Genomic DNA, 13198 nt, shown 5'->3' on the forward strand with positions numbered 1-13198 from the left:
TGGTGTACGCCTTAATCCCAGCACTTGGGAGGCAGAGGCAGGTGGATCTCTGTTAGTTCAAGGATAACCTGGTCTATAGAGCTAGTTCAAGGATAACCAGAGCTATAGAAAGAGACCCTGTCTCGAAGGGGTGGGGGTGGGGGCTTTAAGTTTTGCTTCTCCCTGGAGAAGGCAGTGGGTTAGGTCCAAGGCTGTGCTAGCTAGTTAGAGTGTTTAAGACATAAAAAGTAAATGTGCAGCCTGGAAACCAAGAGAACTGGTAGGTCTGAACCTGACTCTAGGCAGCAACTCCAGGCTATGTGCCTCGCCCCTTGACCTTTCACTCCTACACAAAGAATAACATAAGGTTTTACATTGCTGCCCCTCATTTGGAAGGTCCTCGAGAAGGGCCTTGCTTACGCCCTGTGCTACTGTTACCTGTGTGAGAACTGAGGAGACGGCGCATAAAGCCAGGTTTACCTGAGTATCCTGTCCTGCTCTGCGAGGCCACTGCTGGAGATAGAACAGTACCACTCCCACCATCTCAGTAATGACTTGGTCGGTTTATACTCCATGGTGTGTTTGTTTATGCTTGAGCTAACCTGTGAGAGTCCTTATCAGGGAAACTAGTCATTTGCTGTAGCGACTCATTTCCTTACTTTATAGTTCAGCTTTTAGCTCCTAGTGCTGCTATTTCTCCTGGTGCTCTCATCCCTGGTGTGTGTGTGTGTGTGTGTGAGAGAGAGAGAGAGAGAGAATTCTTTTTTCCTGTTCCTCCTTTTCTCCTGAGTGCTCTTAGGTGGGCGGTCTCCGTGAGGGCTCCTCCCATTGTTTGACTTCTACCCAGAATTTTCTCTTCATCAGTCTTTAGAATGGGAAAGTAGAATTTTAAGTAAATGCCGTTAGTTTCATCGTAGTCATTATTATCATGCATTTCACTTCAATATTTGTAGCAATTAACATTTTTTAAAATTTAAGTCCGCTAGACTAACTTCTGTAAGAAATCCTTGAAGTATTAGATTTCATGTTAGTTCCAGTTTTCAATATTAAAGATGCCTTTTATAATGCAGTAGTGAATATTCTTATGCATAAACCTTATACTTTATTATTGTTTTCTTAAATATATTTCCAAAGTAGGTCAAAGACTGTTTTTAAACCCGTAGTACATTATCAAATTGCTTTCTGAGAGAATTTCCCCAGTTTATTCTACCATGTGATACATGGAAGGCCATGTATGAAAGCTGTGCTTTTACCCAGGACCCATGTGATTGATTTTTCTTTTGTTATATGGTAATCAAAATAGTATGTCTCTATTTCAATTTGATTTTTCTGGACTACTAATGAGATTGGAGGTTTTTCTATATATTTGCAAGTAATCCTTTGTAAATTGTTTATGATATTTTTTGATTAACTTATAATATTTTTATAACCATGAAAGTGTAATAATAAACTTAGTGTTACAACCATTTCAAGTATGACTACCAAAAGGAAAAAAAAAAGTAAATATTAATTTCATTGAAAAGGCAAAATGGAATATAAGCTTCAGAAATATACATGAGCATACTTTAAAAATCTGCAGTGAAGGTCTATTACTTTTTGAGATGGATAATAGAAAACTAGTTGAACTGAGATCCTATAGTGTTAGATTTAGATCTTGTCTTGTCACTGGAGACTTCTGGAAGTATGTGTCCCTACATGTTTTAATTTCTCATTTGTGAAAGGGAGATAATGCGAGATACTCATCACCTGGAGTGAAAGGAGGCAATGGGGATGGTAGAAGTACTGATGAAAGATTCTAACAACCTCAGTTCCTTTCCTTGGGACTGGTGAGGTGAGCCGGGGGCTGATGAGGTGAGCCGGGGGCGGTGAGATGAGCCGGGGAAAGCAGAACAAGGATGACCAGGAACACCCACTCTCTTCCCTGTTCCACTCCTGCAACACCATGCAATGCCATTCATGTAAACATAAATCTCATTTCAGTTACACTTTTGATAAATGTTTACGCTTGAAGTGGACATTTTTAAACTTAGACTATTGGTCTGGATTCTGTATAAGACTTATGAAAGTCTCATTAGAAAATCCAGGTCAGGGCTGGAGAACTGGCTCAGTTAAAGGTGAAGGCACAATATTCTGCATATCAAAGGTTACCAACAACAAGATGTGCTGCATGTAACTGTGGTCTTCAATGGTCCAACAGAACCCAGGGAAAGAAAGTCTTCCCAAATGCACTCACGTTAGTTTTTCCCAAGACCACTACTAAAATAAATGCTTAGTATCATAAGTCTTCGTAATAGTACAGCTTATTCACAGGAGAAAGCCAGATCATCAGTTAGTCTATGGTTCACAATCTTTTTGTGTATCAAAGATTACAAAAAGTCTTCTATTATCCCATAATTCAAATAAATTAATATATAAACATTGTGGGTAAGTATTCTCATGGATCTTAAAGCTTCTTTTCCATTGTGAGTTTTCAGTGGAGTTTACTTTTTTCCTATTGGTAGTCACTCTTGAAATGATTGTAACACTAATGTTATCATTATACTCTTAAACCTGAATGAAGCAGCTCATGGCGTTTGAGCCTGTGTTTTCCAAGACTCCAAGCCACTCTTCTGACATCAAGCACTCTCCTGGCTAAGAACATACTTTAATGGTGGAAAAGGAAAACTCACTGTGCAGTTGAGCTAATAGCCAGATGGTTGGTTCTATTCTGGTATACTGTAAGGATGATTTGAACTCCTACATCCTTGGCCTGCTTTAAAGTTATACTTCATAACAGATCTTTTTTATGTTTCCCCAAAGAAGTTCAGTCTTCAACTGCAAAAATAAAAATAAATGTTAAATCTATCTACTGGTATGTGCCCTTTAGAAAGTGCAGTGGTGCTTTTCGTGGTTGTGGACATGGTTGTAGGCCATAGCCTGATCTGGTCAACTCTCTGCATATGCTAGATTACTATGAAGACTAACTTTATCAAACATTTATTGTAATAGCACATCCACTCAAGAAAAATCTAATTTGATTGTGTATGGTCTTTGTTTTCCTTGGTTCCCTTTGACCAATGAAGACCTGTGTGCCGTGTGTGCACCTGTGTGTCCTGTGTGCACCTGTGTGCCATGTGTGCAGCTGTGTGCCGTGTGTGCAGCTGTGTGCAGCTGTGTGCCGTGTGTGCAGCTGTGTGCCGTGTGTGCAGCTGTGTGCCGTGTGAATGGTTGAAGGATCGAATTCATACACCAGCAGATCGCCTTACATCTCTCACCACAGAAACGTCAGGAACTGCTTTTAAGAATCATATTTTAAGATTGGAGACTGCCCTTACTTAAGAAGGATATTTTCTAAATAATAGCTGTATCTTCTATATAACTTCTTGTCCTGTCTCCTTTCAGTTTAATAATTAATATTCTAACTGTAATATCCATTATCAAGAAGGAAAGGAAAATACCTTCTAACTTTCTGAACACAGAATGCGCCTCCATTTGAAGCTCTGGGAGAATTTGAAACTGCACTTTGAATTCACAGCTAGAAAGGCTCTTGGTACTGCAATGTTTATTAGGTCATCCTCTGAAATAGTGCTTCCTCCAGTCTTGATCCAGCCTGACATGGGGGTCAAGTGTTGTAAGTGGAAATGGAACGCAGAGAGGAAGGCCTAATCCTTGGGGACACTCTTGTTATCTGGGAAGGAAAATGTGAAATAGGTGTTTGCAGACAGTAATAAACGAGTTGTAAAATAGGAGGTGGTCATTTATATACCCCTTTGCTTTCAGGCTATGCACTGGACCCTTCCTTAGATAATCATCAAGTGTCTGCTAAATATATCGGCTCTGTGGAAGAAGCTGAAAAGAATCAAGGTACTGTATTTGGAGCAGGTGATTATAATGCGCGTCTCGCAGTCGTCAGACAGTAGGGAGAACTAGTGTTTTGTGTAGTGCCCGACACCACGTCACCCACTGCAATCATTCTGTTAGTTACTGCCGAGGTAAATGTGGCGATCGGCCTCTGACTGCCAAGCTACACTTATCAGAAAAATTCCATGCTAGTTGTCTGTTGAAATAATTCTTGGCAAAATTACTGTGATAGCAGATTTTTAATGTTGTTAAAATATATTTATGTTCCTACTCACTTAGTAGGTGTGACAAACATCATAACCTAAATGCCACCCTACTACAAAGCTCATCAGAATACTGGAATCTTAGTTGTAAAATGTGTTAGTTGTGTAAGAATAACCCTATATTATGAAGCTGCCTTCTCTTTGTTTTTTGTTTTTTAGTTTTATTTTAAGATGGGGTTTCTCCATGTAGTTTTGGTGCCTGTCTTGGAACTCACTCTGTAGACCAGGCTGGCCTCGAACTCACAGAGATCTGACTGGTTCCCAAGTGCTGGGATTAAAGGCGTGCGCCACCACTGCCTGGCTGTGAAACTGCCTTCTTAGTATGGGCTCATTAGTGTTGAAATAGAATTTTAATTTGCTTTGTTGTAACACAGAGCCCAATAGAAACTGCTTCGAGTTCATATAGATGGGCTTTTTTCCCCAGTTGCACCCCTTCACACACACACACACACACACACACACACACACACACACACACAATTAGATTCTTAGGTTGTGACCATGACACTCCAACGTTTCAGATTAGTGGGTGCAAACAGTATGCAGCGTTCACCTACTGATGAAATCAAAAACATCATCCTTTGTCAATCTTTTTAAGGTTGACATTAGAGACCAAGTTGACATCGTATGGAATACATACCAGATTCTGTGAAACACTGTTCAATTTATATTGTTGTATGCACATGAAATAAAAATGAATTATTAAGCATTTACTGTAGTTTAATTCCAGTTTTAAATGATAAATTACAGTTTATTTTGGTTTTCAGAATTGCTGGTATCTTGCTGGGCATGATAGTAAACATCTATAATCTCAGTTAAGGCTATCCTGGGCTACATGAGACCTTGTCTCTGAAAACAAAACAAAAAGTCCATCAATACTGGTTTTTCCCCACACCTTACCCCAGATCTGTCATGAGTCTTTAAAAGCCCAAGACCAACAACCTGGTGGTCCCCGACTACCTGGGACCTCTCCTGCCAACAGGGGCTGTCCTCCATGTTTCTAAAGCCAGTGGTATGAACCTCTCTCTAAAACTAAAAACACAAAACCAAAAGAGGCTATAATCCATTGGAAGGTTACATGTCTTTTAAAACCTGTTTCAATTGGAAAAACATCTCAACATCTTTTCCTAGAATGCTGAATTTCTTCTTGTCAGCAAGAGTGGATCTGTATGGCAGATTCAGATAGATTTTGGTTTGGGTTGCTTATAATCACGTTAGCCAAATAAAATCATGATGTTGATATTTCTAAAGAATGTAGGCTTGCTTACTTACTGTTTATGTTTGTTGTTAATGTAGGTTTAACTGTATTTGAAACTGGTCAGAAGAAAACAGAAAAGAGGAAAAAGTTCAAAGAAAATGATGCATCTAATATTGATGGTTTCTTGGGACCGTGGGCAAAATATGTGGATGAAAAAGATGTAGCCAAACCTTCAGAAGTAAGCTTTGATGTTTTTCACCGTCAGTTCCAATGTGTGCTGTCATGTCTGTGTTGATAAATGTGAGATTTCCCTAGAGGACCCATGACTCATCAAAATTGCTCAGCCTTAGCTGGCTGAGAAAATATAAAATTTCTTTGCTTTTCATTGCAATGTTTGTATTTGCCTTTTTTTTTCTGCTGTATTTTCTCCTGTGCTGTTTTGACTAACATAGAAGATGGAACCTTTTTTTTTTTTAATAAAATTCCCTTTAATAATGCTCATAGGTTGCCTGCTTGCTGCCTTCCCATACCTGACAGATTGTTACTACAGAGTCAGCCTTGCTTCATTCTGGAATTGGTGGGGGCTGTACTTACTAATTTATTTTTCAATCTTAAGTTTTATCTACGTTATTTTTAAAAGACTCCTGGGAAGTTTATAAAGTAAAACTACAGAATTCTTCCCCACCTCTCACCTCTTCCTCACTGTCTCTGAGAGCTGGGCTCTGTTCTTGGTTGTGGAACACAGTGATGGGCCAAATCAAGACACTCTTGTCCTTAGGAAGCTTGTACTCCGGCTGGCTGCTTACATTCGTATGACTTAGTTCATGTGCATGCTAGCCTCTGACTTTAGATGTCAGGTCTTGACTTGTTTATTGTAGATATGGATTGGCTATTTCCCTCTCTTCCCTTCCCAGCTCTCCCCAAAAAGGTTGATCTTAAATCTGTGGTTGTTGCTTAAGTCCTCGTGACGACACGAAAGCAATTCACTGAAAACAGTGCTGGCTTCGAAAACTCGGTATCCACTTTGATACCGGATTTCCTGATGGCTTGGCTCCTCATTGGCATAATTATTGTAACACATGAAACGTATTTCTAGGTGTTCCAGAAGTGTGAACTACACACACACACACACACACACACACACACACACACACACATACATACATACATACACAAACATAATCAGCTTAAAAAAATTGCCAGGCATGTGTTGAATGTCGTCATCTTGTGATCTGTGTAGGAGATAATCCATCTCTGGTTGTGGAAGAGTCGTCATTGCTGTCCTAGGAGACGTATTTGTAAACCTCGTTCTAGAGAGTATGTGACCCAGCAGTGGGCATGATGAGATTTCCAGACATTCATTTTAAAGTTCACATCTTTGTTTCCCTAGGAAGAGCAAAAGGAGTTGGATGAAATCACAGCAAAGAGGCAGAAAAAAGGCAAACAGGAAGAGGAGAGACCTGGGGAGGAGAAGACAATCTTACATGGTAACACAGTTTTCACATCTTTACTGTTAAGAAAATCTATGGTGTTCATTTCCGTTCCATATAATACCAGTTGTTCTTACTGTCGGCTGATATTATGTGTCCATTATATCAAGGACAATTTGCATGCTACAGAAATCACCATAGCCTTTTTATGCTACTAAAAGGGAAATGCAGTATGATTAAAGGTAAGCACAGATAATTTCTGTATAAGTATCAGTGGCTATTTTAAAAAAGAATAAAAAGAAGCTTGAATGGTCCATAAGTTCTTTCCTAAAATAATGTTGATGCCTTACGTGTATCAATCATTTAATTTCATTTTTAACCCAAGCCAAATAAATGTTCATGGATCATGTATTACATTTCGCTCTCACAGAATAAACTGTTTTCCATAGGAGTAGATTTGAGATTACTAGACTTTTAAATTACTATAATGTACCGTTCATTAAGAATTAGTTACAGTGAGGGAATCCGTCGTGGTGACCAGCTCAGAGAATGATTCAGCCCTGGTCATGCTGCTTTGTCACATCGAGTACTTAGGTTTCAGGAGGCCACATTTAGCCTCTGTCTAAGGAGTCTGGCGGTGCTGTGGGCTTATGCCATGAGCACCATAAGCAGTAACCAGTGTTACCCAATACCTAACCTGTACCAGGCAAGCTGCCAGGTTCTGTAGGTACTCTATTATTTCAGTCGGCTGCTTAGATTTTTTTCTACCTGAGAAATACTTCTGTGACCCTTGCTGTACCTAGTAGATGTGTAAAACTAGCATACAAATTAAACAGTTACCTGATAATGAATTAAAGAAATTTTTTAATTTTGGTATATAAATTTTACTATTCTTTCAAGATGAAATCAAATTTTCATACTAATGAAATCAATGTTCTCATTTATTTTTACATAAATAAATCTTGGTTGAATATTTGATACTGCAGGAGGTTGAGGGCATTTTAATTTTTCAGACTTGGTCAATATATTGACTTTATAGTCATCAATTCTGAGAACACACTTCACATGAATACATAGTATAAGATGGCAGATGAATATTTAGGGCCATTTCAGAAATGGTTGGAAATTCTGTCCTAATTCTAAGCCAGAAGTCATTTAGTAATTTTCAATGAAGCTCAAACCAACCACTCAAATAGCAGCGTTTTGAACCAAACACACGTGGTCCAAAGGTATACTAGTTGGATACATACATGCTAAGGATGATGATAGGAAAATTGAATGATAGGAAAATTGAACGTCTCTGTTTTCCAAGTTGAAGCATTATGTGTCTGGAATGGCACAGAGCTCTGTACAGTAAAAACACCACAGTTTAGAGCATCCGTAGTCTTAGAGCTGAGCGGAGAGTTCTGTAAGCAGCGCTTCCGTTACAGGAGTGAGAGCATGCACAGTGCAGAGTGCACGTGGTGAATGTTCAAGACTTCCGGGAGCTGCTGGACCTGCAGAGTGCAGCTCCGAGAAGCTCTGCTGGAAACCCCGTAGATTCCTTATGCATTTGATTAGAAATTCACGTTGGGCTGCGGCCATGCGAGCTGTGGCCTAAGCCGCCCATGTACCTTTTCTTGTAAAGTTTGCAGTGAAAAGGAGAAAGGGAGATGTAATGGAAGCAGGCAGGTAAAGTGGGAAGACGGGAAAAGGAGAGCTAATACTTGTTGTTTGTTAACTTCTGTCTTGGCCTGTTCCGCCTCCAGCTCTTTAACAGTGACGCGAAAGACCTAACTATTATCTTTTCATCCCTCATTGTATTGTGTTGTCGTGGAGCCTTTATTACTGACGTGTAGCTGAATGAGAGAGCTGTAGGTCCTATTAGAGGTCTCATACCTCTTGGGTGTTTCAAAATTCTAAAATACTACCTTTCATTGTAATGATAGCAAGGTCCCAGGAGCTTCATTTTAGCCAACCCATGATCTTAGCATTTAGCATCATCGGCGTGTTATTACCTCAGTCTCAGGATGGACACTAGACCTATGCATTTGTTACTGCTTTAAGAATGTGATTTCAAGCCGGGCGGTGGTGGCGCACGCCTTTAATCCCAGCACTCGGGAGGCAGAGGCAGGCGGATCTCTGTGAGTTCGAGGTCAGCCTGGGCTACCAAGTGAGCTCCAGGAAAGGCGCAAAGCTACACAGAGAAACCCTGTCTCGAAAAACCAAAAAAAAAAAAAAAAAAAAAAAAAAAGAATGTGATTTCAACGTCTCTGGCTTGTGTTTATTGATGGCTTTCTTTTGACTTTTTGTTTTCAGTTAAAGAAATGTATGACTATCAAGGCAGGTCCTATCTTCACATACCTCAGGATGTTGGTGTTAATCTACGGTCGTCTGTGCCACCTGAAAAATGCTATCTTCCCAAAAAACAAATTCATGTGTGGTCTGGACACACAAAGGTAAGGCAAGCCGGTGTGAAACCTCAGCTGTTAATACAGGCCCATCAGGACAGAAGAAGAGCATCAAATTCAGGGCAAATTCGAGATAGGCTTTGGAGCGTCCCACATGGAGCGGTCACTCAGCGGTCTTCAAGGCTGTCCGGGTTGCTCATGACTTAAGCTTTGTGGGTCAGTGTCCATCCTCCAGACTGTTGCTTGTTCCTCCCCCACAAGTACCTGCTGCCATCTGCTTCCGCTTGGCACCACACGGAGGTACTGGGCAGATGGCACCGAGTCTCTGCGCAGCCTCAGGAATGCGGCCTTGCTCCTGGGCCTGTTACACATCAGAGGGAATGCTCCTTGCTCTCTAATCCAAGACAGTGTTTTGTATTTTAAATGATCTTTATTTACATGATTTTAAAATAATGCAAAGGGAGATGTTTGCAGACTTTGGAGGCTGGTATTCTTTGTCTTCTGCAGTGTCCGGCTGTTGGTTTCCAGATCTTTGCCAACAACAGGGAAGCACAGAGAAGAAGGGAAAGAAATGGGGCATGTAGCAGGTTGCCTGGCTCAGCATAAGGAAGTGAAAGTTTAAAGTTTAAAATAAAAAGCCTTTGAGAGCTTAGTGTCCGCGATACGGCCTCTTGGAGCACCGATAAAGGCTATTCCAGAACACGATGCTTGGAATAAAGAAAAATAGCAAATTGGGCCGCTTGCAATATACTGTCTTTTTTAACACTTCGGGCAATAATGAGGTGCCTTTTTCCAGGGTGTCAGTGCGGTCAGGCTGTTCCCTCTTTCTGGACATTTGTTGCTGTCTTGTTCCATGGACTGTAAAATTAAGGTGAGTTCAGGAACCCAGGGAGCGCTCCAGAGCCAGGGTTTGGTTAAGGCTGTTGGAATAATCATAAATAAATTTGGGGTTGTTAGGCAATTAGAGGCTAATTGTTTTCTGTTAAGCCCTACGTATGTAGCTGTTTATGGACTGTGTCCAGACTTGTAGATTCACATATGGCTCTGTGGTCCAATTGGCTGGACTCTTTTTAAAGCTCAGACGACTGATTAGGATGTAATCCAATCACTTTGGCATTGGGCACATAAATATTGAATCAGGAATAATGCATTTTTTATCGAGGTTATGGATATGTAACTGAGTTTGTTCCTCAGACTGACTGAGGAAGGAGAGATATGTGATGGAACCCATGTCCAGAGAGTAGACAGTGTAATTTATCCTTTTCTGGTGGACACTTGGACACCAGCTGGCAGCAATGCCCTCAGGAAGGTCCATCTTAACCCTCTTCCCAGCTCCAGAGGGTAGCAGGAAAAGCGAGCTGTCAACTCTTGTCTACACAAATATGAAGAAAACTTGTTTGAAACCCTAAGTTTTAAAGAATAGCTGATACCTTTGTGTCTCTTTTGTGTCCAGATCATTATGGTGGTTCAGTAAATACAACTATGTAGCAGTCCTGTGGCTCAGAGAGTCAAATTGTTAAGAATTTGTCCTTTTCAAATAGTGATAAGTATTCTCAGTATATAAAGCCACTGTGTTTGATGGGAGCGGCCCTTTAGGCATTTGTCTGTAATGGAAACACTTGGTCTCTGATTAAAACAGTTTCTCAGGGAGGCAGAGCCAGGCGATCTCTGTGAGTTCGAAGCCAGCCTCGGCTACCAAGTGAGTCCCAGGAAAGGCGCAAAGCTACACAGAGAAACCCTGTCTCGAAAAAACCAAAAAAAAAAAACAGTTTCTCAGAATACCCCTAATTTTCTTTAACTTCCATTGAGATTACGCTCTTCCCTTGGTTCAAGAAACAAAACATAAAATTGAATTTAACTCCCGCCTGTAGACTTTTAGTAGGTACAGCCATGCCCCAGTCCGGCACAGGCCCGTGCTCCAGCTTCAGTGGAAGCATACCTGAGCAGGAAGGCCAGGGAAGGGGGGGGGGAGAGGGAGGGGCTTGGAGAGGGAGGGGCTTGGGAGAGGGGAGGGGCTGGAGGATGAACCAGGCAAAGCAGCATGATGAGTGCTGGAGCCCGCAGCAGCGCTGTGGTTGCCAGAGCGTGAAATATACGAGGAAAAAGAAATCATTGCAGTCCCAGGCAAGGGAGCAGCTCCCAGAAGTCCTTGTCCGGCGTGTACAGGACCTGAGGCTTCCGTCTGATTGGCATTAGGTAGCCAGAAAACGCTTTCTGTCTTAGAGCACCAGCAACATTGGGGAATCTGAGGTAGACAAGAGTGATGCTAGTTTTGAAGTCTTTGTGTTTATCTGTTTTGAATATGATGAGAATTAGGAGCCACAGATGATAATTTCATGTAGATTCTATGTGTTACTTCAGCAAAGTATTTTTAAAACGCTTTTCCATACTAAAATGGTACATAACAGCAGTCCTAAAAGCACTTAATTCCTTTAAAATTAGTTTATAATGTTACAAAAGTAAAAACTATTTCTCATAGAAAAATACATAATATATAGAAAAAACAGTAAGAACATAAAAATACCCAGATAAACTCCATATATAGGTAAATCCTCTTGATACTTTGATGTAAAAACCACTTCAAGTATAAAGAATATGTGTGTATATATCTGTGTCCCAAAAGTGTAACACAAAGTGGCAAACTAGTCAATATTTAGTAATTAAATGCATGGTGCCTACAAAGATATGTATCCACACAAAGCTAGCGAAAGACTGTTGCTATTGATAAAGACTTGCATTAAGGTTGATATCCCCAGGGCTAGGGACAGAGCACATGATTAGTGTACATGAGGTCCTGGGTTCGATTTCTAATACCATAAAGAAAAAAATTAATATTTTCATGTGTTTTTATTTTCTCCAGCTATGGGAAGTTTATGGAGACCGGCGCTGTCTGAGAACATTTATTGGTAATATTTGTTTTTCTCCCTGACTATAAATCTGTTTAGGAAAGCTTTTGCAAGAATGATCACAGCAGCAGCAGTAACTTGACTACCCAGATGTGCAGGAAAGTTCTCAGGTCCACTGAGCCGAGTCATGCAGGAGTGCATCTCTAGGTAGCAGAGAGGTCTAGGGAGTGAGGTGCCCGAAGCCAAGCTGGTCTGAGAAAGTGCCGCACCGGGACCACGTGGAATAGCCACACCAGGGGGTAGGAGAGGGACAGTGTGGATAAAAGTGGAAGGGGGCCAGGGAATGGAGAACCAGGCATGCCACTGTGGTGGAGACTGTATCCTGATGGCGGGGAAGAGCCATTTAACAGCCCTGTCTAGAAAGCAATGTGATTGGAAGTCTACAGAGATCACATGGCAGTCTGGAGTATGCCTTGGTAGGGAGGCCTAGAAGTAAGGAAATCAAGTGTACAGTTATTTTATTAGTCTCTATTCAGAATGGTGAGTTTGAGCTGAAGCACAGAGACAGAGGAAAGACTTGGATGAGATTCAGTAACAGGATATGAGTGGCCCATGGCAGGGACCTTAGGTGACTCCCAGGTTGCCAGGTGAATGGTCGTGCTGTTCAGCAGGGAGGGAGCAGAAGGTTCTGGACTGTGGGGTCTGAGCAGCTGGAGGATCCGGAGAGCAGTAGGTGGAGCTTCAAAGGAGCTTGGGAGCAAGTGGCTGCAGCACAGGAACAGTGGGGTTGAGAAAACCCACTCCGTGAAGCTAAGGAGCGGACCCCAGGGAGGACAGGCTGTGCCAGTACGGCCTGACAACCGTCTCTGTCCCTGTCCTGTTACTCTTTCCAGATTTAACTGTACCACACCGAAATGTTGTGGATCACGGTGGCTCTGTTTTTAGATTCAAGTGGGAGTCTGTTCTCCCGTGCTATGCCAACGGTGAGGGTACTCTATGCAGGTAGATACTGAGATACCACACCAGCTCACAAGACCTCTAGGGAAACCGTCGCCTGTGTCCAGGGGAATAAAATGTCCCTCGGGTACAGCGGGTTTGATCTCTGCCTCACTGATCCTGCCAGAATTCTCAGGGGAACTGGAATTCTCTACAGACAGCCACTGGGGGGGGGGGGGCTGCACATCGTCATGCTCTCGCTTGTTGCTATGGTGCTTCTGCCTGTGCCCGCCTGACTGGAGTTCTGTGGTTCCAG

At 41.7% G+C, this 13198-nt stretch overlaps 1 protein-coding gene across 1 annotated transcript in view; it reads left to right on the forward strand.

The window, feature by feature from the left end:
- Positions 1 to 13198, forward strand: part of Cdc40 (cell division cycle 40) — a 54546-nt gene that overhangs the window by 30116 nt on the left and 11232 nt on the right. Inside the window, exons 4-9 of the mRNA XM_028890242.2 lie at positions 3739 to 3822; positions 5379 to 5518; positions 6671 to 6767; positions 9009 to 9148; positions 9897 to 9971; positions 11961 to 12006. Coding sequence (XP_028746075.1) covers positions 3739 to 3822; positions 5379 to 5518; positions 6671 to 6767; positions 9009 to 9148; positions 9897 to 9971; positions 11961 to 12006 — 582 coding nt within the window. The remainder of the gene's footprint in view (positions 1 to 3738; positions 3823 to 5378; positions 5519 to 6670; positions 6768 to 9008; positions 9149 to 9896; positions 9972 to 11960; positions 12007 to 13198) is intronic.

The sequence above is a fragment of the Peromyscus leucopus genome, chromosome 8a (genome assembly GCF_004664715.2).
Source record: "Peromyscus leucopus breed LL Stock chromosome 8a, UCI_PerLeu_2.1, whole genome shotgun sequence".
Classification (NCBI taxonomy): domain Eukaryota; kingdom Metazoa; phylum Chordata; class Mammalia; order Rodentia; family Cricetidae; genus Peromyscus; species Peromyscus leucopus.